Source organism: Festucalex cinctus, chromosome 4 (genome assembly GCF_051991245.1).
Source record: "Festucalex cinctus isolate MCC-2025b chromosome 4, RoL_Fcin_1.0, whole genome shotgun sequence".
NCBI classification, from domain to species: domain Eukaryota; kingdom Metazoa; phylum Chordata; class Actinopteri; order Syngnathiformes; family Syngnathidae; genus Festucalex; species Festucalex cinctus.
Genome location: NC_135414.1, coordinates 15,175,281 through 15,196,205, shown reverse-complemented (window position 1 = coordinate 15,196,205; position 20,925 = coordinate 15,175,281). Strand labels below are relative to the sequence as shown.

Below are 20,925 nucleotides of genomic sequence, written 5' to 3'. Positions count from 1 at the left end.
AATAAATAAATAAATAAATAAATAAATAAATAAATAATAATAATAATAATAATAATAATAATAATAATAATAATCGTAATTAATGGTATAACTTAAATAGTTCACGTGCTAATTATATTAGCAATGGGAATGTTTTTTTTGTTTTTTTACCACTCAGATTAAAAATTAATTTTCACAGGGCCAGAACGGCATCATGCATTTTCCCGTCCACTGACTGGTTGGGTAAAGCAAGACAAGTTTGAATAATAAAACATGTTTGTAGTGTTGCTGCCAATCTGCATATAATCCTCTTAATCAGCCTCTCTGGTGAGTGTGATGTATTTTATTTAAATTGAGTTTTTATTTTAGCTGAATTATGGATTCTAAACTGCTATTGGTGAGGTAATGTGACACAGTGGTTCCAGCTTGCCTTTTTGATAGTTCTAAAAATTTGGCATGATAGTGGCTGTATGAATAGATGGATTAAGTTGGGATGGATCAAGGTTGTTATAGATAACAAAAACTAATGAAATACCGGTAACATAATACAATTTGTTCACAATAAAAACAAGAGTATTTAAAAAAAAAATAACTAAGTGAAGCTATATTTTATGTCTCTAAAGATTACAAGCAAAAAATATTCTTCATTTTCATCTTTGTTAATTTTTTCAGTACTGTATTACTATTGGCGAGTTACAGCTATATATATAAAAAAAAAAAAGAATAAGGTTGAACAGCCGTTTAGGAATTGTAGTTTACATTAGTGCTGTCAAAGTTAAAATGTTAACTCATTGACTAATTACAAAAAATGGCATTAATTATGTATTAACACAGATTAATCACACTATTAATTTTGACCGCTGATGATCCATTAGCTTGACCCCTTACCCTAACCCTAGCACAGGTTTGTAATAATAATAATAATAATAATAATAATAATAATAATAATAATAATAAATGTGCATGACATTAAGAATATTTGTTCATGTAAAAATCTTTGCGTCGTTTTTTTTTAATTACACAAGTAATTAAGAAGGAGGATGTGCAGTGGATCAAAAAATTATGAAGATGTCCTTCCATCCATCCATCCATTTTCTTGACCGCTTATTCCTCACAAGGGTCGCAGGGGCTGCTGGAGCCCATCTCAGCTGGATCTGGGCAGTAGGCGGGGGACACCCTGAACTGGTTGAAAGCCAATTGCTGGGCACACAGAGACGAACAACCATCCACACTCACAAGCACACCTAGGGACAATTCGGAACGCCCAATTAACCTGCCATGCATGTCTTTGGAATGTGGGAGGAGACCGGAGTACCCGGAGAAGACCCACGCGGGCACGGGGAGAACATGAAAACTCCACCCAGGAAGGCTGAAGATGTCCTCATAACATTAAATATAGAAAAAAATCAACACAACAGGTGTTCTTCAAATTTGGCTGGCAAAAAATGTTGATTAAAAAGCTTTACGTGATTAATCATGGATAATCTGATTTAAAAATGTTATCGTTTGACAGCTATAATTATTACATAATTTATATTGTGCTTCATAAAATACGTCATAAACTCAAACAAATACTAAAACAAAAACTAACAACCCCGCTCTAAAATATCATACAAATTAATATGTGAATTTATTAATATAAAAAAAGTCAGAACTAAATTAAATGAAGTTAGACGAAACAAAAAAAACGATGCAATGGCAAATAAACACCCATAGAGAGCGATAATGCATAAAACACTGGCTACCTTGTGAGAAAAAAAGGAAGAGCTTCCGCGGCAGTTCCGCCAGCCTTTCTTTTGCTCATTGCAAACATGGCGACCGAGGGAGATGTCGATTTGGACCTGGAAGCCGACGAAAACTGCACCGGGAAGCCGGCAGAAAAGCCTCGTAAACATGACAGTGGTGCCGCCGATTTGGAAAGAGTCACTGATTACGCGGAAGAGAAAGAAATATCCAGCTCTGATTTACAAACAGTAAGTGAACCTGATGCAGATTGAATGGTAACAAAACGTGGCCACTTGTGACGGCATTCAGTGTCGCGGTACGTGCTGTGATCAAATTGCACAACTAATAAGTACCTGCAATTAATTACATAAATTCATATTGCTCTTGTTAGGAAGTCACTGGTCCGTGAGATAAACGCTTCACATACAACTTAAATATGATAATATTGCACTAGTTCGCAATGTAGCCTTTCACTACACCACTGAAACTGTAGAGAAAGAGTTTCCTGAATTGTCTTCAAATTGTAAAGAAAATAAGTAATACTATAGTAAACAAAAAAAAAAGACATATTTCTCATATCACTCCGTGATCACCGTGTCGTAAAATGCATCTTGTTTTTAGTACACTTATTTAACATCATATATTTGTGGTGTTGTTGTTTTTTAGGCTATGTCAGTAATTGGAGACAGAAGGTCAAGAGAACAGAAAGCCAAACAAGAGAGGTAAGGTCTGAATTAAAAAAAAAAAAAACATGCTTTACACATCCATTATATAATTTTGGCAGTGGATATTTTGCCGTGTAATTTTAGGAATTTTAAAAACCTGTTATAAATGTAGATGTGCACATTCATTACAAGGATAATGTCCATATTACAGCACACATTGCACAAGGGCTGACTGGTTATCACAGTTTAGATTTATAGAAATGTTAATTTTAGATGTGAAGCTTGCAGTGAAAGTTGGTGTGATTCATGTATTTGTCGTGTTTATTCTTTCAGAGAAAAAGAGTTGGCCAAAGTCACGATCAAGAAAGAGGACGTGGAGTTAATTGTAAGTTTAGTATTTTTGGAATGCCAAATATATATTCACGTTTTAGTTTTTGAAGTATCTGCATCTTATCTAACGCACATTAGGGGTCATGAATTAGAACATTTAACCATGAGTCTAAAATGTAAAAATTATATAATTGTTAGCTAATGGGTATAAAAATAACCTTTCATTGAGCAATTTTAGTACTTGGCTATTAAGTAACATCTATGTAAAATGTAAAAAGCACCAAAAAAATCAGAAGGATTTTGAATGGGTGAATTTTGTGAGTGATGTTTTCAGCAGTCACAGGTATTATTGATTTTCCAAATATATTTTCCTTGACACTAAAGCTTTTGTTGGTGATCATGTTGTGACACAGATGTCCGAGATGGAGATTTCAAGATTCGCAGCAGAGCGCAGTCTGAGGGAACACATGGGCAACGTTGTGGAAGCCCTTGTGGCTCTGACCAGCTGAACACGCAGGACTTTTTGCCATTTTTTGTTCAGACCAATTTAATTCAAGTTGAACTCTTAAATATGTTGGTGTATTGGGGGTGGTGTAAGGAAAAGTTTTGACAATAAAATATTTTCAAGACTTACTGTCTTTGTGTGCTTGTTTAGGTTTATGCTGTATGTACCTTGTTTAAAAAAAAAGTGCAAAATACAAGATTTATTTGTACAAAGAAAATTTACCTTTCACAAATATGGAAGTGTGATGAAAAAAAATGAACAAATCTGTTAACTCAAAATCATACCATGGTAAATATGTACAAAGTTACTGCACATCTGCACCAATTCACTAACTAGCCCTCAAAGAGCTTTTGAGTAATGGAGATGTGTTGTTGATGTTCCAACAGGATGGACAGTTGTGTATTTCATCTTGGGCAATAAACATTGTTATTGGTCAAAATACAGGGAAAACTAAGCTCACGTGTTTTCAAACATCTTAAATCATGTCTTCAAGTCTTTTAAAATGGATTGAAACAACCCAAACAATTTGTTTCCTTATACAAAGTCAAGTCCAGGCAAGGGCCAAGTTCACAAAAGCTTGCAAATGTTTATGTCTTCTTCCTCTTCACTGTGGGTCTGTCAAACACGTCTCTTACTCCGGCTGCCTTCTGCTTAAAGAACTTATTGTTCTGAGCACTTTCCTGAGCCCACGCAGAGTCAAACGATGTGGTGTCCTGATCCACCAGGTGAGTATACTTGGTACGTCCGGACCGCCCAAAGTTTTTAACCTTATTGGGATTCAAAATGGAAAAATATGTCAAATGAGGAAACATTTGACTACATACTTATTTTTATTTATTTATTTTTTGCTACACAAACATTCCCAGTATTACATACATTTCAACTAGATAAAAGAAGTACATGTTAGCGCTGACCTGCATGACTTTGGGCAGGATGGTTTTGTTGAAGTGATCCTCCAGAGTGGGTGCACTGAAGTCTCTCTTGTACACTTCGTCCTCCTCATCCTGCAATACAAATCATTTATTCACCCATACTCATCAACTCATACCATTTATTCAAAGCAAAGGGCAAGTAGGGTTGTACTTTGTAAGTACAGTATTACTTTACTAAGTATTACTAAAACCAATGAACTAGGTATTTATTCAACTAGCAAATTGGAAATTCTTCGAAACGAGCATCATAGCCTCATGCGTAGTCATCCCTGCAAGTTGAACATTTTATTCTTTAACGCACTATTCTTTTTGTCTAAAGTACAAAATGACCTTGCAAATATGTGAATGCTTTTTGCATTTTTATTCTGCTATAGCCATACCTTTACTGCTTGGCATCTTTGCACACAATCAACTAATAAGCATCTCCATTATCTCATTATCGTTTGTTTTTTTTTTATCTTACTTTGTTGTACTATTTGTATTTTAACAAGTCTTGGGACTTATTGTGCTAACCTGGGACCTTGGCTATCATATTTTGTGCCTTATGTGCAGATGTGTGTTGGTATAACAATAAAAATTCATTGAATCCTTAAAATGATTTAGTACCAATTTAAAAGAAGAGCATTAAATAGCAGCTGTTCCTTCTGTGTGCGCGAATTAGGTTCTTAAGGGCAGTGTGGTGTTGGTGCATGCATTAAGTACAGAAAAAGAGTGAATGGATTGAATTCAATTAATTAGTTCTATTAATTGTTTGATAGATTGGAAAGAATACTTGCCTTTGAGTGTTATATTAGCTGACATTTTTATCTAAAAGTCAAATATTTATAGTATGTGGCCCACAAGATGTGCCACATAACAGATGCAGAGAAAAAAACAACATATCCCACAATGCATCTGTGTAGCAACTCACCAAGAAAAAGGCTCCTCTATGATAGTACTTCTGAAGGAACTTGTATTTGCCTTTGGCTGCTTTGTTGGTAATGACTTTGCCATTGCTGCGGATCTCAATCCTGCGCTCCTCATCCTTCATATTACGGAATCGATCAATTTCTGCCTTTTCCTTCTCCATCCTGTCAACACAAACAGTTTAGATTACCAAACGGTGTTTCAGAATTCAACAAACTGGAATTTTGTCGCCGTATGCTGCACTTGCGAGCCAAAATGGTCGCAAATATGTTTCGAGATAATAATGTCAGCTTCTACTCACACTTCTCGAGCTTCTCTGTCCTTCTTAATTCGTTTCAGTTCTCGAACTTTCCAGGCTTCGTACTCCTCCTCTTCGTTCTCGCCGTCTGTGTCGAGGGCATCCAGAGCGGCTAGCGTGCGCCGATTCTCCTCAAACTCCTTCTTGGCCTCCTCTTCGACTATCTTCAGCGTGTAGCGTCGTCGCTCCTCCTGCTGCCTCTTGGCTTCAGCCTCCAGCTCTCTTTGCTTTTGCTGCTCCGCTTCCCGCTCTGCCACCGTCACTCTGTCTTTTCTGAGATGCAAATACATTCAGGGCACACCAAATTTATTTTGGGAGACCAATAAACCTGAGGTACAAAGTTGTCACACATGATATAAGCAGCTCTTACTTGCGGATGAAGACTGGTTTGAGCCTGGGCTCGGCTTCATCTTCACTATCTGTATATTCTTCATATTCAGACTCTGACTCCGATTCCTCCCCAGATTTGCCTTCCTCCTCCACTTCCAGGACCTCCATATCTTCAGTCTTGCGTTCCAAAGCCCGTTGCCGCATCATTGCTCGACGCCTCTCAATTTCCTGCGCAAAGATAACGTACACTTACACTCGCTCAATGCAGGCATGTTTTAACTTCAAAACTTCGTATATTGATCCCGTCATAATACGCCGACCCCCGTAATTAGTGATGGGTGAGTGCCAATACCAGGTATCGATAACTGGCCGATACCCAGCCTTATTTCAAGGAATTGGTACGCACAACAGCTGCCATCTTGAGGCCGTTTTATGATCAATTTTAAGGGGAAAAAAAATCTATATCAGGATATATAGGTAAATCTTTAGAATTATCTGTCATTGTTTTGTTTTGTTTTGTTTTTGAGAATTTTATGTATCAAAAGTACTAGTGGTATCGGTACTTGTTAATGGTATTGGTGACTACTCAAGAGTTCAGTACTCATACTGGAATACATCTTTAAAAAAAAAAAGAAAGAAAGCGCTATCTAACATCCCCACTTGTATGAAAATGGAATTATGCTGTGTAGTTGCATAAAATTCAATTTAAATGTGAACCTCATCGTCAATTTCTTCCTCTTCCTCTTCTTCATCCTCGCTGCTTTCCTCACGTTGTGGATGCCACGTCCCTTCATCAGAGTCTTCGCTGCTCTCAGCAACAACTTCAGGCTCTACAATCTGTCGATGCCTGGCGAGCCTGAAGAAAGACAAAACCAAAGAAGTCAAACTCTCATTGCAAACTGTCATCCTGCTGAGCTGAGAATGTCAAAATGGAGAAGCCAGGTGATACCTCTCCTCAACGTCCTCAGAGACGCGGTTGAGCAAACGCTTTAAACGTGGGTCAGACACATCCTCTTCCTCCTGTTCTATCATCTCAGGCTCCATTTCCTTTCCCTTTTTAACAAACTGGAAATCCTCCTCTTCCTCATCTGATGACTCCATTGGTGCATAGTCTGGACGTTTGCCAGACACATATCTCTTCACCTTTACCTTCTCCATTGAGATCTCACCTGGTAAGACAAAAAATACACAAATTGATTACGAACTGTACAAAAATAAGTATTTCCAAATACATTCTTCTTAAAGCCGCATAATCTGATATTTAAAAAAAAAAAAAAAAAAAAGCTTTATGCACCACTATAAATGTATAAAATTATTGGCATACACCTTAGTTTCACTTTTTTTTCTAAGTATCAAATCATAATTTATTACATTCGATTAAAATATTGTTAATCTTTTGTATGACACGTTGATTGTCAGTCAGTGTCCAAGGATTGCATTGGTTGTGTAACGATGTAATAGGTTCTAAACCATTAACGTCGACATAGATTTTTTACAAAATCGATAGCCATAAGATAATTCTTTATCAAATTGAACAAGATTATGATATGATGATATGATAGCCTTGGCGTTAGCAGTAGCATGCTAGGCTAGTACGCTTTTAGCTAGCCATTTACGTCTAACCTTTCTCATTCCGGACCGGTACGGCCCCAGCCGTGGACTGTATAGGTGGCAGCTTCATGTTGGCTGAATCGTGGTTAGACATGGCTGCCTGGTGGACAAACCAAATTCAAATTAATACAGTATTTCGCTGAAAAACAACGTGCCAGTGGTTCAAATATTGAACATCCGAAAGTTCACCGTACTACAGCGGTGTATAAAGTGGGCGGAGCCAGGGTCTTCCTCCTCTTTTGTTAGGCGGTTGGTAAACCACTTTTGGTGCATTACCGCCACCCTCTGGGAGGCACGATTTGCGGTTGTAGATATTGGCTCGATCAAGGTCCTCGGTTCAGTTCGTCCTCGGATGGATGGATGGATGGATGGATGGATGTCAGTCAGTCTTTGTTACAACAAATTTAGTGAAATCTTTCCAAAATATTTTCCTATTTCAAAACACAATGATTGGGATGCTCATCTGCAGGCTGTTGTCTATGGACTCAACACGGCGAAGCAGGTGCTTATTGCTTTCTTTTGTAACGAAATGGAAACACATTTTCACACAGTTTATTATAGGTGTTAACATGTTTACAATAACAGATTTTCTAATAGTACATATTTTTTATTTTTTCCCCCACCTTTTTTTTTTTTTTTTATAGAATTCTACACGGTATAGCCCATATTTTCTGCTTTTTCACCGCCATCCACGTCTCAATGAAGTGATGAACCCCCACCCTGTGGGAGATGATTTTCAAATTCTGGACCAAGAGCAGAAGTTGGACAATTCAGTGGCCTACGTGAAAGCTCTGAATGAAAAGGTTGAGATTGTTATAGAAGATGGCCAGCACATTAAAATTAGACCCAAATCAATGAGAAGTTAAATCACTACATGACAATTCAAGTCCAAGGTTCTGATCTTTGAGGTTCCTTAGTAAAGGAACGGTTACTCAGCAGAAGCTGAGCATGATCCTTGTAGCCGTGACTGTGAGATGCACCAAGGACCATTTACTCTTGATAGTAGTGTCCACTAAAGGTGTACGAGTGTACAGTGTTTACAAAGCATTTTTCTACCCTTCTATATAATTTGCACAATTACATTAAAGTTTATACATAATGTAATCATTTTCAGCGTGTCATTTATTGAGAATCTTAACATTTGTACACGCAAAACCGGAAATGTCTGCATATTTAAATGTTCAAAAAAGAAAGTTTATGTCGTTCATATTGTTTCAATTTAAATTGTGTTACACAGGACATTGGATTAGGTTTAAAACTGCTGGGACTTTCGTGTCTGCAAGGAACCAGACGGGCAGGTGGAACAAATGGGGTACTGACACTAATCATATTTGGTACCTGTCGTTAAACTTATCCTATTAAATTCAAATGGCTAAACCTATGATGCTTTTTAAGACTGCAGTTTTTTGTTTTTTTTTCTAGCAGTGTACCCATTTGGATGGTAGTTCAGTTGCTCAAGTTAAGACTTAGAAATACAAAAAAGTACTGTATGTACAGGGAAACAATTTATTTGAAAATGTAAAAATGGAAGCACAGTGGATCTCTGTTATCTGTCTGCCATGTTAGAGTTGCACTCCTCTCTGTCTGAACAACTCATCCAGCTTCTGCTCCAGAGCCGAGTTGGTACCTCTCAGGCCTTTTACAACATCAGCGGCCCACAAAAAATACTGCTGAACCCGTTCAGCTGTCCAGCCTGAAAAACAAACAAGAGGTTCAAGTTCTATCTAATGGTATTTGAATTTTTGTTTTTGTGTGGCCTCAAGTAGGCAATTACAGTAAATTACTATGCATAACAAATTTCATTCAGCGCAAAGAAATCGCGCAAGTGAGAAAAAAAACAAAAACAAAAAACATTCTTGTACTTTATTTTATGTTTGCTACCAGTATACACTACAGGAAAACAATCTGCCAAACAGATGCTTGCTGGTGAGCGAAAACCACTAAATAGACGGACAAGAAGCAAATTACCGACTGGTGTGCAGCGATTCAAATCCCTGAGGTTGTACAGTTTGTCTGCCAGTTTGACAAGTTTGGCCTGGTGGCTACAATGAGGCGCATGTTCCACCTGTAGGCGCTTCCTCTCCTGTTTGGGCAGACTCTTATCATCGGTCACCTCCTGAACAATGCGAGCAACTATCTGTCCAAACTTTGTTTCCAGCTCTTCTGGATTTGTGTCTGTGTCCTCCAAAGTGTCATGAAGAAGAGCAGCCTTCCAGGGTTGAAGAGTAAAAACAAACACGCATACAAAATACATTAATGGATGCGAAACAAGAGAAATGGCATGACTATAACAACTTCAAGTCTGCATACTTGTAATACCACAATGTCAGTGATGCCAGCTTCATGGCTGAGAATCCTTGCTACTCCTGAACAGTAAAAACACAAAGCAGAGTATCAGAGAGAGTAATTGTGGATGTCTGCAATTTCTTCAGTAAAATTATTTCATGCCTGAAGGTAAGATGGAATGTATTATACTTGTTCTTGTGCCACTGTAGTATTATTATTATTATTATTATTATTATTACATTTTATTTGTAATGGCCTTTTGATTTGAATACCTCAAATTGCTACAAATGATAGATAAACAAGCAAAGTAGTCAAGTATACATCTTGGAATGACCATACTCAAACTGTGAATCACAATCATAAACTGAGCATTTGCTATCAATAATAAGCGCATATGCGCATAGCATTAATGTTATATTTGCGTTAGTATTTTCGCAAGCTCCAGCATCAATTTCAAATGAACTATTCATGAATCCTTACGCACAGAAAATAACCCACAAAAACCTCAATGTTAGAAAGCTACCCTGTGATATTTACTTTTAGCTTTCAATGGTCATCAAATAAATTATACTAGCTATCAGATCCACTGTTTGTGGTTGCAAATCTTGACTTATAGCAAAGCGCAACTTACCAATCGGGTGGTTAATATACGGAGTTTGTTCTGCGTCTTTACGACGCTGATTCCGATGCTTTTCAGCGGCGAAATTAATCGTCTCTACCAACAACACGGCGTCTAAATTCATGACGTACCGTTTACGCAATACGACTTAAAGACCAGTATCCATATGCTGTTTGAGTTTGACAACGCCTCTTCAGTTCTGTCTGTGGCAGCGTAACGTGTCCGTTTTCTTTGGCATCCGGTGGGAAACACCCAGTCTATTCTTTTTTTTTTTTTTTTTTTTTTTTTTTTTAATATACACACTCACACACGCGGCCTACTTCTTGTAGGCCACATACATGGGCCTAACACCCAGTCTATTCCTTACATGTTGGTGCTTGTTTTTGTTTCTCTCTCTCTCTCTCTCTCTCTCTCTCTCTCTCTCTCTCTCTCTCTCTCTCTCTCTCTCTCTCTCTCTCTCTCTTTTTTTTAAACAAGTTGTGTGCGTGCAAATACGTGCAGTCCCATTTAAATGCAAAATTGAAAATGAATTTGTACTAATAGTTCAAATACGATGCACTGCAGCCTACATATTTATTTTTATTTTATTATTATTATTATTATTATTATTATTATTATTATTATTATTATTATTATTATTATTATTATTATTATTATTATCTTAATGGTCCCTACATAAAATGTCAACTCTAACTGTCCCAGATTAGAGCTTCGAAGCTAATTTAATTGGCAGTCCTGGTGTCAGGTAAGAAAGAAAATTGAGAAAAAGAGTAGTGAAGATGCCCTGCGATTGGCTGGCGACCGGTCCAGGGTGTATCGGGTATACCCCGCCTAGTGTATTTCTGACTTGAGGAAAGTCCTCAGTTGTTACAGCCAGCTAAGAGCGTGATGATTGCGCAGGTTTTGTCCAAGAGGTGGCGGTATCACGTCATTTGCCAACAGTGAGCAACTGTGAAGAAAATAAGCCCCGCCCCTGTTTGCTGTCAATATTTCGAAATGATCAATGTTATCATTTCAAACGCTGTCATATTGTATTGTTTCAATATATCACCACAACTTTAGTAGCTGAATACAATCGCGTTGATATAAGAATACCATTGTTCTTTATAGTTCACAATTTGTATGCGATCTGAAGAGTTTGTTTTTAGCATTAAGCTAGTTTAGCTAGCAAGGAAAAAGGTGCTGGTCCGAGGTTAGTAAACTCTGCGTCTTCACTAATTATAAAAGATGCGCTTTACACGTGGTGTGTTTTAAATGTTTGCTATATGTCTATAATCAGTGGGCAAGGGTTGTCGGGATTTGGGATTTGGTTCTCGGCAGCATGGCTTACAGTGCCAGGAAAGATTCCCCGGAGCTCCCTGACTTCTCTCTGCTCAAGCGACTCGCCAGAGATCAGCTCGTCTACCTGCTGGAACAGGTAAGAACATTGAGCATGTAAACATGTATAGGCTAAACATTTCCTCCGCGTAGACTTTTAAGCCAAACTGATCACAGAGTACAGCATAGAAATGTAACTTCTGCTTGCTATGCCCACTCGCATACACACGAATAAAAATCAGAAATCATTGGTGTCGTTATATTAGTGTAAACGCTTGACCAACAAAAGTCAATTCATAGCGTGTTTTGTTTTCAGAGCTCCCTTGTTGTAAGCACATCAATTAACCACGTTGTCACTTGAAGGTTTTGTGATGATGATTGTAGGCCAATGAAACATTATGCACAGTGCACTTAAGAAAATAAACTGCACATAAAAAGTTATTCAATGGAAATGTATTGTACATAAAATTTAAGTACAATTTCTACCAATACAGTTGTATGTATTTGTACTAAAACAAACAGTTGTAAATAAATAAATACATGCAAATACTGTATGTTATACTGAAACCTTAACTGCAACTTAATTGTTGTTGTAACAATTGTACTGGGGGGGGGGGGCATTTACCTGTCCGTCCAGCCATCCATGCATTTCAGGGTTTATTTCTCTCAGTGAGGTTGGCCGTTCAGGCTTCTAAATAATGTGTGTGCTCATATGTACTGAATTGTAAGGTAAACGTTTCCAACTTGATGTTATATCATGAGCCCATGTGTAATTATTAAAAAGATAATTTTCATCAACAAAGTCCCCATTTCTGCCCATGTTCTTTTTTCATGTAGCTTCCAGGAAAGAAGGACCTTTTTATTGAGGCCGACTTGATGAGCCCGCTGGATCGTATCGCCAATGTTGCCATCTTGAAGGTGACTTTTATCCACTTCTTCAATTAAAGCTCCTCAACAATGAACTACAAAGATTTTAACACATTATTTTTCTCTTTTTTTTTTTTTTTTTTTTTACAGCTACATGACGTTGACAAACTATACAAAGTAGAATACAAACCCATAATTAGCACATCAGATCAGTGAGTACGCATCAGACAATGCATAGAAACATACTCCAGCACACTTCAACAAGTAGATGTCTGACAATATGACTTTATTCTCTTGAGGCTTTGTTTTCTGATACGGCCAAGAATACAAACAGTAAAGTGGATATGTGGTAAGTTTGTCATCTTAAATGCTTATTCATTGTTTAATAATTTATTTAGAATAAATCATTCACATTTTCAAAGCTTACAGGGAATTAACATTTGTCTAACCTAACATAAATCAATTTAATGACCAGCTCTGTTGTTTATAATGACAGCTGTTTAAAAAAAAAAAAAAAAAAAAAGAATTGTTTTTTTTTAAAATATGAAATGAGATGGGTTATAATAGCACGTTACAGTTTCAATAGATCAATTAAGAACCTATAAAATTATGTCTCCCTCGTTTTTACCCATTTCCTGATACATGCCTTCTCTACAGATGTGGCCAAAGCAGACAAAGCAGCAGGGAAATTTAGACGATACAAAATTATATTTACTCCTCAGAAGGTACCTGATAAATCCTTGATTTATTTGCACTGAATTCATTGATAGTAATGTACTGTCCATGGTCTGTCTTCCAGTTTTATGCATGTGAGACGGTGCTGGAGGAGCAGGGAGTCTTTGGAGGTAGTATTTCTTATACAAGTACAAGTACTTCTTGCATTTGTTGCAACTCACCTGTGTCATTAAGAGTGGTGCAATTGTTTTCCTTCTTTTTTTTTTCTTTTTTTTTTCTTTTTTTATCAGACGTGACAATGGATGAATGGTCCTTCTATCTACTTCCTCTGGACGATGACATAATCAGTCTGGAACTCCCAGAGTTTTTTCGGGACAATTATCTGGTAAATAATACAGACTATGCCCATGCTAAATATGTCATTTTTTTAAATGGTGTAAATAACTGTGAATATCAAGGTGACAGAACATTTTTTTCACCTGTACAGACAGTATATCCAGCGCTAATGAGTAACATAGCTGGATTTTCAGGGGTGGGCAAACTCGGTCCGCGAGGGCCGTCCTGCAGGTTTTGGAGGTTTCCCTCTTCCAACACTAGCTGATTCCAATCAACAGGATCGTTATCAGGCTTATGCAGAGCTTGCTGATGAGCTGATCATGTATCAGCTGTGTTGGAGAAGGGAAACATCCAAAACCTGCAGACTCCGGCCCCCGAGGATCAAGTTTGCTCACTCCTGATTTAGATGGCCAGTGTTGCCAGGACATGAATGACCTCATAGCTAAGTGTCCTATTTCATTTTTGAAAATCAAACAACACACATCAATCTGGTTACAATATATTAACATTATTTATTATCATTGATCACGGTTTCCTCAATGATTACACCATTTAGCATAAGCTGTGAGCTCAACTGAAATCATACAGTCTGAATTGATGCGTCACAAGTGTCATTGTATTTTCACCCAGGCTGGAGACCTGCGTTGGGTGAGGACAGCTGGCAGCGCTCTACATCTCCTTCACTCCATTTATGGACCCTTTTCAAAGGTTTATGGTATTGGAAGGTGTTCAAAGGTAAAGTCCAAAAGTTTATGAGGATTTAAGTATTTTGTTTTGAAAAAGATGGGTAGCTGACATTCTTTTGGTCGTTTTGTCTTGTTGTATCAGATGGCATACGAGTCTTGGAGAGAGCAAGAGGAAGAGGGAGACCTGAAGGCTCGGAACACTGAAATAGGAAGCGTTTTCTTAATTGATAGGGGTGAGGAGCTGTGAGTCAGTTTCTCACTTTGTGTCGTGCTTGCTTCGCTCATTAATTTTGTGAAATGGCATTACAGATGTGGACTTTGTCACTCCGTTGTGCTCACAAGTGGTGTACGAAGGACTTGTGGATGATATATTCAGAATCAAATGTGGTAGGTAACAATTTAGCTAGTCAGTGTTCATGGAGGCTCTTACAAACTCAATTCCAATTAAGTTGAGATCGTGGTGTTAAACATAAATAAAAACAGAATACAATTTGCAAATCATGTTCAACCTACTGGTATATTTAATTGAATACACTACAAGGACAGATATTAATGTTATAATGTTCAAACTGATAAAGTTGGGACAGGGTCGTGTTTACCACTTTCACAACATTCATTAAACGTTTGGTAACTGAGGACACGAAGTGTTGAAGCTTTTAGGTGGAATTCCCATTCTTGCTTGATGTACAGCTTCAGCTGTTCAAATTTCGGGGTCTCAGTTTGTCATATTTTATGCTAGACAGGTCTGGACTGCAGGCAGGTCAGTCTAGTACCCGCACTCTATTACTATGGAGCCATGCTGTTGTAACATGTAGAATGTGGGTTGGCATTGTCTTGCTGAAATTCCACCTGAGCGATCGAAGGCCACGGGCATTCACTGTTGGTTTTCGGCCTTGCTGCTTGCATGCAGTGATTTCTCCATATTCTCTGAAACTTTTCATGATCTTATGGATCATATATGATGAAATCCCGAAATTCCTTGCAATTGTTAAAAAAATAATAATAATAAATAAATAACTAATGGCTATTTTCTCACACAGTTGTTCACAAAGAACCTCGTCCCATCTTTGCTTGTGAATGACTGAGCAATTCAGGGACGCTCCTTTTATACCCAGTCATGGCACCCACCTGTTCCTAATTAGCTTGTTCACCTGTGGGATGTTCCAAACAGGTGTTTGATGAGCATTCCTCAACTTTATCAGTCTTTTTTTGCCACCTGTTCCAGCTTTTGTGGAACATGTTGCAGCCATAAAATTCAAAGTTATTCATTATTTGCGAAAAACAATAAAGTTAATCACTTTTAACATTAAATAGCTTGTCTTTGTAGTGTATTCAATTAAATATAGGTTGAACATTATTTGAACATCATTGTGTCCTGTTTATTGATGTTTATAACTGATGTTTTGTGTATATTAAATTATTCATGAAATTGCTACATATACACGGTGCAATAAATTGTAAGGAGAATCTTGTCCACAGCATTGCAATTGTTTTTTTGTTTTTTGTTTTTTTTAGATGTTAACTCATTCACTGCCTTTGACAAGTATACTTGTCAATTGTATTTTTTAGAGCGGTGCTAAATGGGGGCGAATCTGAGCATGCTCCACTGTAAATATCAAACTTGGAAACAACTTTACTGATGCCCAACCACCGGTAGATGACATCATTGCCCCATTTTATAGGAAATAAACACAGTTTCAGAGTCCATGGGAGAAATGGCTGTATTTTGGCAAACCTACATTTTTCTGCTGTCAATTATAAAAGAACGGGACGGGACAAAAAGTAGGGAGTCTATTCTGTTATTTGGTAGATTCGGTTTATATATAATTATTGAATGGAATATCACGTGAGTATTGGAAATGTAAAAAATTTCTATAATGACTGGCAGTGAATGAGTTGTAATGCATGAAATTCTGATTTGTCAGACCATAAATGTTTTTTTTTTTTTTTGTTGTATAATATATTGACACTAGGAGTGTCAGGCGATTGAAATTTGTAATCATAATTAATTGCATGACTTCAGTAGTTAACTCACAATTAATCGCAAATTTTATATGTTCTAAATGAACACTAAAATGTATAATAAATTACGTTTTTCTAAGTTTTCATACTCTCGTGAACAAAAAAGTGGGAAAAAAGTTAAACCAATAAAAATTATGGCATCTTTTAGACATTGATACAATAATTTCAGAATAAGAATTAATAAAATTGAGTTAAAATTAAAAAGATGTACTGTACTGTAAAAAAATTAATGCGATATTGATTTCTGTTGAGGTCATGCTTCTGCCACTAGATGGCATAATTGCATTTGCAAGATGTTGGTGACAGCTCAGTTCATTTTTCTTTTGATATTATATTAAGCGCTATCTAATCTTTAACATGAAGTAACTGGTGAAATTCTACACATTTTTAAAATTGTAAAACACAACTTGACCCCAGTCTCTCTGCTGTGTTGCGACTGGAATTCCCTCAGTACAGTCTTTTTAAGTAAGGGGCGGTCATTAATCGCGTGTTAAAAAAATTAGTGGAGTTAAAGGAACTTTAAATTTAACATTAATGCACTAATTTTGACACCCCTAATTGATACATTATACACAGTTATATTTACATTGTAATCACAGACCTTTTTTCCTCTACAGGATGTGTGGAATTTGGGCCTGATATTTCCTCCTCAGACAAAAGCATCAAAGTCATGCTGAACTCTCAAGATAAGGTAAGAATAGCTTTAGAGGTGCCAAATGTCCTCACTCGAGCACATTTTTAAAGTTGCTTGTCTCTTAATTAGGTCTTCAATGAAATCAGAAATGAACATTTCTCCAATGTCTTCAGCTTTCTCAGTCAGAAAGCCAGAAATCTCCAGACTGCATATGATGTAAGTCAATTAAGTGAAATTCTACATTGGACTTAGTGTAACTGACTGACTGTCTTTTAAAATTCCATAGAAGCGTCGAGGGATGGACATAAAGCAGATGAAAGCTTTTGTGTCCGAAGAACTTAAAGGGTTGAAACAAGAACATCGGCTCTTGAGCCTGCGTGAGTGTCGAAGCAAAGTCATCTGCATCAGATAGATTTGATGTGCTTAATTTTGAACAAACTGTCACTCATCTCACTTAGACATCAGTGCAAGTGAGTCAATGATGAAGAAGAAAACAAAACAGGATTTCCAGGAGCTGTTGAAGACAGAACACTGTACGCTGCTTTGATATATATCATTTTTTGTATTGTGATGTTGCTAAACACTGGAACATCCTTCTAATTTTTGTGTTTATTTGGTGTATCAATTATTGCATCACATTCATACAGATGTTGTCTTTTTTTCCCCCCACAGCTTTACTTGAAGGTTTTGAAATCCGTGAATGCATTTCTTTCATTGAGGAACATATCAACAGGCAGGTGAGTTTTCTTAAAACAGTCAGTGTTGTTACACAATGATATCATGTATGTAGTTAAAACCTAACCTGATGTGATTCCTTTTTTTTTTTTTTTCAGGTCTCCATGACAGAAAGTCTTCGACTGCTTTGTCTTCTGTCTTTAACAGAAAATGGTAGGTTGCTTTAAAAAGAAAAATCTCCTGCTTCATTGTACTTAATTGTAATTTGTGTATCCTGCAGGACTCCTGCCAAAAGATTACCGGTCTTTAAAAACACAGTATTTACAGGTGAGATTTCACATCTGCTGTTGTTATTATTGGATATTCATTTTTGTCGTAACATAGCATAGTATCATGGCTAAAACTTTTGTTGCTTCAAGGGTGTCTGAAGTTGATTATTTGAATCCTTGAAGTAGCTGCATTCTAAAAGACTACGTAGGCACATCTCAATACCACTTACAATACAATCATATATCATTATATCATATAGATTCTTTAAACAAATGAGAAATCAGTTTCAGAAGGAAAATGCTACCCATATGTTATATAAAATAATTTTATTTGTTTTTTTATTTAATATTTGGATCGCTCTGAGTCTGAAATTATGACTTATTGGTTTTATTAGCTGTAAGTTACCATATACTAAAAATATATACAATTGCCTTTTTGTTTTCTATTATCTCTGTTTCTTTCGATACACCTGTGTAATGTACTGTATGTACAGTACACTAGATCGTATTGTTTAGTCTCATATTGTTGCACCCATTGCAATGTAATTAATTCAGTTTTAGTTCCCCTCTTGAGTCGTGACTTGACTCAAGATGTCTGGAAATCTCACAATCTGTGTAAATAATTCTGTCACTTCAGCTTAATTGTAATTTTAAACTTTTGTAATAGCAAAATTAATTAAAACAGCATTTGCAATGCATCTGTAGTCATCAAGGCCCATTAATTGATCCTTGGTATTTGCATGTGTACAAATGCAATACAAGAAAAGTGTATATATTCTCAGCATGACAAAAATTTCCCCCCTCATCAATATTGACTTATTCCTGTGAGTGGCTGTTATGTTAAGTATGTGTAGTCATCCCTTGTCTGTTTGACATTCGTTAGAGCTATGGAGTGGAGCACCTGCTCACATTTGCCAACCTCAAGCAGTCGGGGCTGCTTGTGGAGCAACAGCAGGGTGAAACATTGACTGTTATGGAGAGCAAAGTGGGTAAACTGGTCAACGATAGGACAGCAGGTAAAGACAGGCTTTAAGTTTTCTGTTGCAGGATTTAACACGACATTTCAGGCGATTATTTTTTTTTTTTCATTCCTTTTCCAGGGAAGCTAACAGATGCCTTTTCATCATTGGCAAGGAAAAACAATTTTAGAGCCCTAAGCAGAAAACTAAATTTGGTTCGTCATCTTTGATTCTATCAGTTTGATTTTCTTTGGTCATTAGCCTACTCATAAGATGATGTTATTCAATGAAAAGGTGCCCAAGTCAGATGATGAATATGACCTGCGAGTCCCAAAGGACATGGCTTACATCTTCAGTGGTGCCTACATCCCACTGAGCTGCAAACTCATAGAGCAGGTAAATAAACCGGATTTCTGATTTTGCATTCAGCTGGGTAAAAAATGATTATTGGTACCCTTTTGTGCGCAATTCACAGGTTTTAGAGCGAGATGGTTGGACTGGGCTTGAAGAAGTTACCAAGTTGCTAAATGGGAATGAGTTTGCTGTCACAGGTAAGAATTTGAATGGATGCAGTTGCAGCAGTGATAAATTGTTTGCTTTCTTTAGTTTCATGCTATTCATATTGAAGTGAATGTTTCCCTGAAAATAATATATCATAAATATACACAATACCGTACACATTACATATTTTCAGTTAATATTATACATGTTAATAATAATATATATACAAATTTTGTTTAAAGTCATTGTAATGGATTCTCAGCCCCTGTGACAATGTCAAAGTGTCCTTGGTAGGGTGAATGAAGACAGAGTTAAAAAGCGTTTTGACCACCAAAGGTAGAAAGGCGCCAAAAAAAAAGAAGAAAAAAAAGAAAGGCACTATACAAGTGAAAGCCCATGTAATATTGCCAGTAGTATACCTAAAAAAATAAAATAAAAAGGCATTGCAAGATTCTGAATGTAGCATATTATTTTTATTACCATACAAATCCAATCTGCAGTTTGGAATCTTTACTATATAAATATATCTTCCACAATGCTGATCATGAATGTATATGTTGTGATAATATTGCTTCTGTGATGCCCTTATGTCCCTCACAGGCGTATTAAATATCTGTATCCATCAGTTGGCACCTCTGTTTAGCCAGAGTAAATGCTTTGTGGTTTTGAATGGACATGTTCTAAAAGTTTTCTGTTTTGTGTCAGGCAAAAACGGAGCAAAAAATGAGGCACAACGCATTGTTGTCGTAATGTTCCTTGGGGGGTGCACATACTCTGAGATTTCAGCTTTACGTTTTCTTGGTAGAGAAAGAGGTAAGCACAATTGAAATGTGTATCAACAACAAATGTGTCACACAAATGTGCTTTTTAATATCACGATGATCTTGGTATGATAGTTGAATTAAAGACCTCACATGCATTTGTTATTACACCATTATGTGTTCTGTTTTTGATGAGTTTAGAGTAGTTTTTAATTTTATTGCATTTTGTAATTTGTAGCCTTTGAAAGAAGATTATCGATCATTCAAAATAGAAACTTGATCCTGTCATGTTAACAGTACTAGCACAATTTAATGCTGATTTTCTTTCTCTTTCTATTTTTTTTTTAACACAGGATATAGATTTATTGTGGTAACGACTGCCATTACAAGCAGTTCAAGACTGTTGGAAGCCTTGCTGGGAAACCATGTATGATGCCTGTCAACCCACCATGATGGACATTCGTCACAAACATTCCTGTCTCTTGACAGACAACTGCGATAGTTGTCGACACAAATTGAATAAAGTTGGGCAACATCAATAAATGTTTTTTTTTTTTTTTTTAACGACGGTTGTTTTGTCATTTTTAAACGACTGTACTGTACTGTACTAAACTAACTACAAAGTTTATCCTTGCCTAATGCTGCATTCGTGGGAAGTAGGAAGTCAGAGTTTCCCGGCCTCCGACCAGGAAAAGTGCACTGGAACCACGGACTTGACTGGAAAACCACTTTGAACTGAGAAGTCCGACTCTGGGTCGCGAAGTGGGAAAGGATGGATGGATGGATAGATGGATGGATAGATGGATGGATGGATGGAAGATAATATATTTAATTTATTTAAATAAAGCAAATTATAAAGGAATGTTTGGTAGAGGTCAAAATGTGTTTACATTCGCTTGGCTCGCTTTGAGATTAATCCGAGTGGCCTTTTTCCGATTTATTACATTCTCTGAATGCAGCAAAACATTCGTCACCCTTAAAAATGTGTGTGCTCGTTTTTTAGTATGGGTGAATTGGGAACGTGTTGGGCGGGCGGT

General features: G+C 36.9%; 4 protein-coding genes across 4 annotated transcripts; 2 read left to right on the top strand and 2 right to left on the bottom strand.

Annotated features, from left to right (window-relative positions):
• The first annotated feature begins 1,744 nt into the window (after window positions 1–1,744).
• hypk (huntingtin interacting protein K) lies at window positions 1,745–3,332 on the top strand. The gene is made up of 4 exons (XM_077519167.1): window positions 1,745–1,952; window positions 2,371–2,426; window positions 2,703–2,754; window positions 3,113–3,332. The coding sequence occupies exons 1-4, from the start codon at window positions 1,791–1,793 to the stop codon at window positions 3,206–3,208; spliced, it is 366 nt and encodes a 121-aa protein (XP_077375293.1). The 5' UTR covers window positions 1,745–1,790; the 3' UTR covers window positions 3,209–3,332.
• Window positions 3,333–3,388: 56 nt separating this feature from the next.
• On the bottom strand, window positions 3,389–8,627 carry mfap1 (microfibril associated protein 1). Its single transcript, XM_077519165.1, has 8 exons — window positions 7,294–8,627; window positions 6,620–6,839; window positions 6,388–6,526; window positions 5,711–5,898; window positions 5,344–5,613; window positions 5,047–5,206; window positions 4,119–4,208; window positions 3,389–3,971 (listed from the first exon to the last, which is right to left on the bottom strand). The coding sequence occupies exons 1-8, from the start codon at window positions 7,373–7,375 to the stop codon at window positions 3,792–3,794; spliced, it is 1,329 nt and encodes a 442-aa protein (XP_077375291.1). The 5' UTR covers window positions 7,376–8,627; the 3' UTR covers window positions 3,389–3,791.
• Window positions 8,628–8,773: 146 nt separating this feature from the next.
• Window positions 8,774–10,467, bottom strand: hddc3 (HD domain containing 3). The gene is made up of 4 exons (XM_077519166.1): window positions 10,199–10,467; window positions 9,592–9,647; window positions 9,250–9,490; window positions 8,774–8,974 (listed from the first exon to the last, which is right to left on the bottom strand). The coding sequence occupies exons 1-4, from the start codon at window positions 10,308–10,310 to the stop codon at window positions 8,844–8,846; spliced, it is 540 nt and encodes a 179-aa protein (XP_077375292.1). The 5' UTR covers window positions 10,311–10,467; the 3' UTR covers window positions 8,774–8,843.
• Window positions 10,468–10,542: 75 nt separating this feature from the next.
• vps33b (VPS33B late endosome and lysosome associated) lies at window positions 10,543–20,448 on the top strand. The gene is made up of 24 exons (XM_077519164.1): window positions 10,543–11,378; window positions 11,466–11,603; window positions 12,341–12,421; window positions 12,521–12,582; window positions 12,670–12,719; window positions 13,028–13,095; window positions 13,170–13,215; window positions 13,336–13,430; window positions 14,012–14,116; window positions 14,210–14,300; window positions 14,377–14,454; window positions 16,707–16,780; window positions 16,853–16,939; window positions 17,010–17,100; window positions 17,182–17,256; window positions 17,396–17,460; window positions 17,557–17,611; window positions 17,679–17,725; window positions 18,551–18,683; window positions 18,768–18,841; window positions 18,921–19,022; window positions 19,102–19,177; window positions 19,833–19,940; window positions 20,242–20,448. Exons 2-24 carry the CDS (start codon window positions 11,508–11,510, stop codon window positions 20,319–20,321), a joined length of 1,839 nt encoding a protein of 612 aa, XP_077375290.1. The 5' UTR covers window positions 10,543–11,378; window positions 11,466–11,507; the 3' UTR covers window positions 20,322–20,448.
• The last annotated feature ends 477 nt before the right edge of the window (window positions 20,449–20,925 follow it).

Bases quoted from the DNA above. Each gene is read 5' to 3' on its own strand.
- hypk (XM_077519167.1), top strand. From the start codon at position 1,791: ATGGCGACCGAGGGAGATGTCGATTTGGACCTGGAAGCCGACGAAAAC. The intron at 1,953-2,370 runs GTAAGTGAACCT...GTTGTTTTTTAG, and splicing joins CCAGCTCTGATTTACAAACA to GCTATGTCAGTAATTGGAGA. The intron at 2,755-3,112 runs GTAAGTTTAGTA...GTTGTGACACAG, and splicing joins AAGAGGACGTGGAGTTAATT to ATGTCCGAGATGGAGATTTC.
- mfap1 (XM_077519165.1), bottom strand. From the start codon at position 7,375: ATGTCTAACCACGATTCAGCCAACATGAAGCTGCCACCTATACAGTCC. The intron at 5,899-6,387 runs GTTCACATTTAA...ATCTTTGCGCAG, and splicing joins AGGAAGAAATTGACGATGAG to GAAATTGAGAGGCGTCGAGC. The intron at 3,972-4,118 runs GTCAGCGCTAAC...AATCCCAATAAG, and splicing joins TCCTGCCCAAAGTCATGCAG to GTTAAAAACTTTGGGCGGTC.
- hddc3 (XM_077519166.1), bottom strand. From the start codon at position 10,310: ATGAATTTAGACGCCGTGTTGTTGGTAGAGACGATTAATTTCGCCGCT. The intron at 9,648-10,198 runs GTAAGTTGCGCT...TTTACTGTTCAG, and splicing joins GTATATTAACCACCCGATTG to GAGTAGCAAGGATTCTCAGC. The intron at 9,491-9,591 runs GTATGCAGACTT...CAACCCTGGAAG, and splicing joins CTGACATTGTGGTATTACAA to GCTGCTCTTCTTCATGACAC.
- vps33b (XM_077519164.1), top strand. From the start codon at position 11,508: ATGGCTTACAGTGCCAGGAAAGATTCCCCGGAGCTCCCTGACTTCTCT. The intron at 14,455-16,706 runs GTAGGTAACAAT...TTTCCTCTACAG, and splicing joins TATATTCAGAATCAAATGTG to GATGTGTGGAATTTGGGCCT. The intron at 19,023-19,101 runs GTAAATAAACCG...CGCAATTCACAG, and splicing joins GCTGCAAACTCATAGAGCAG to GTTTTAGAGCGAGATGGTTG.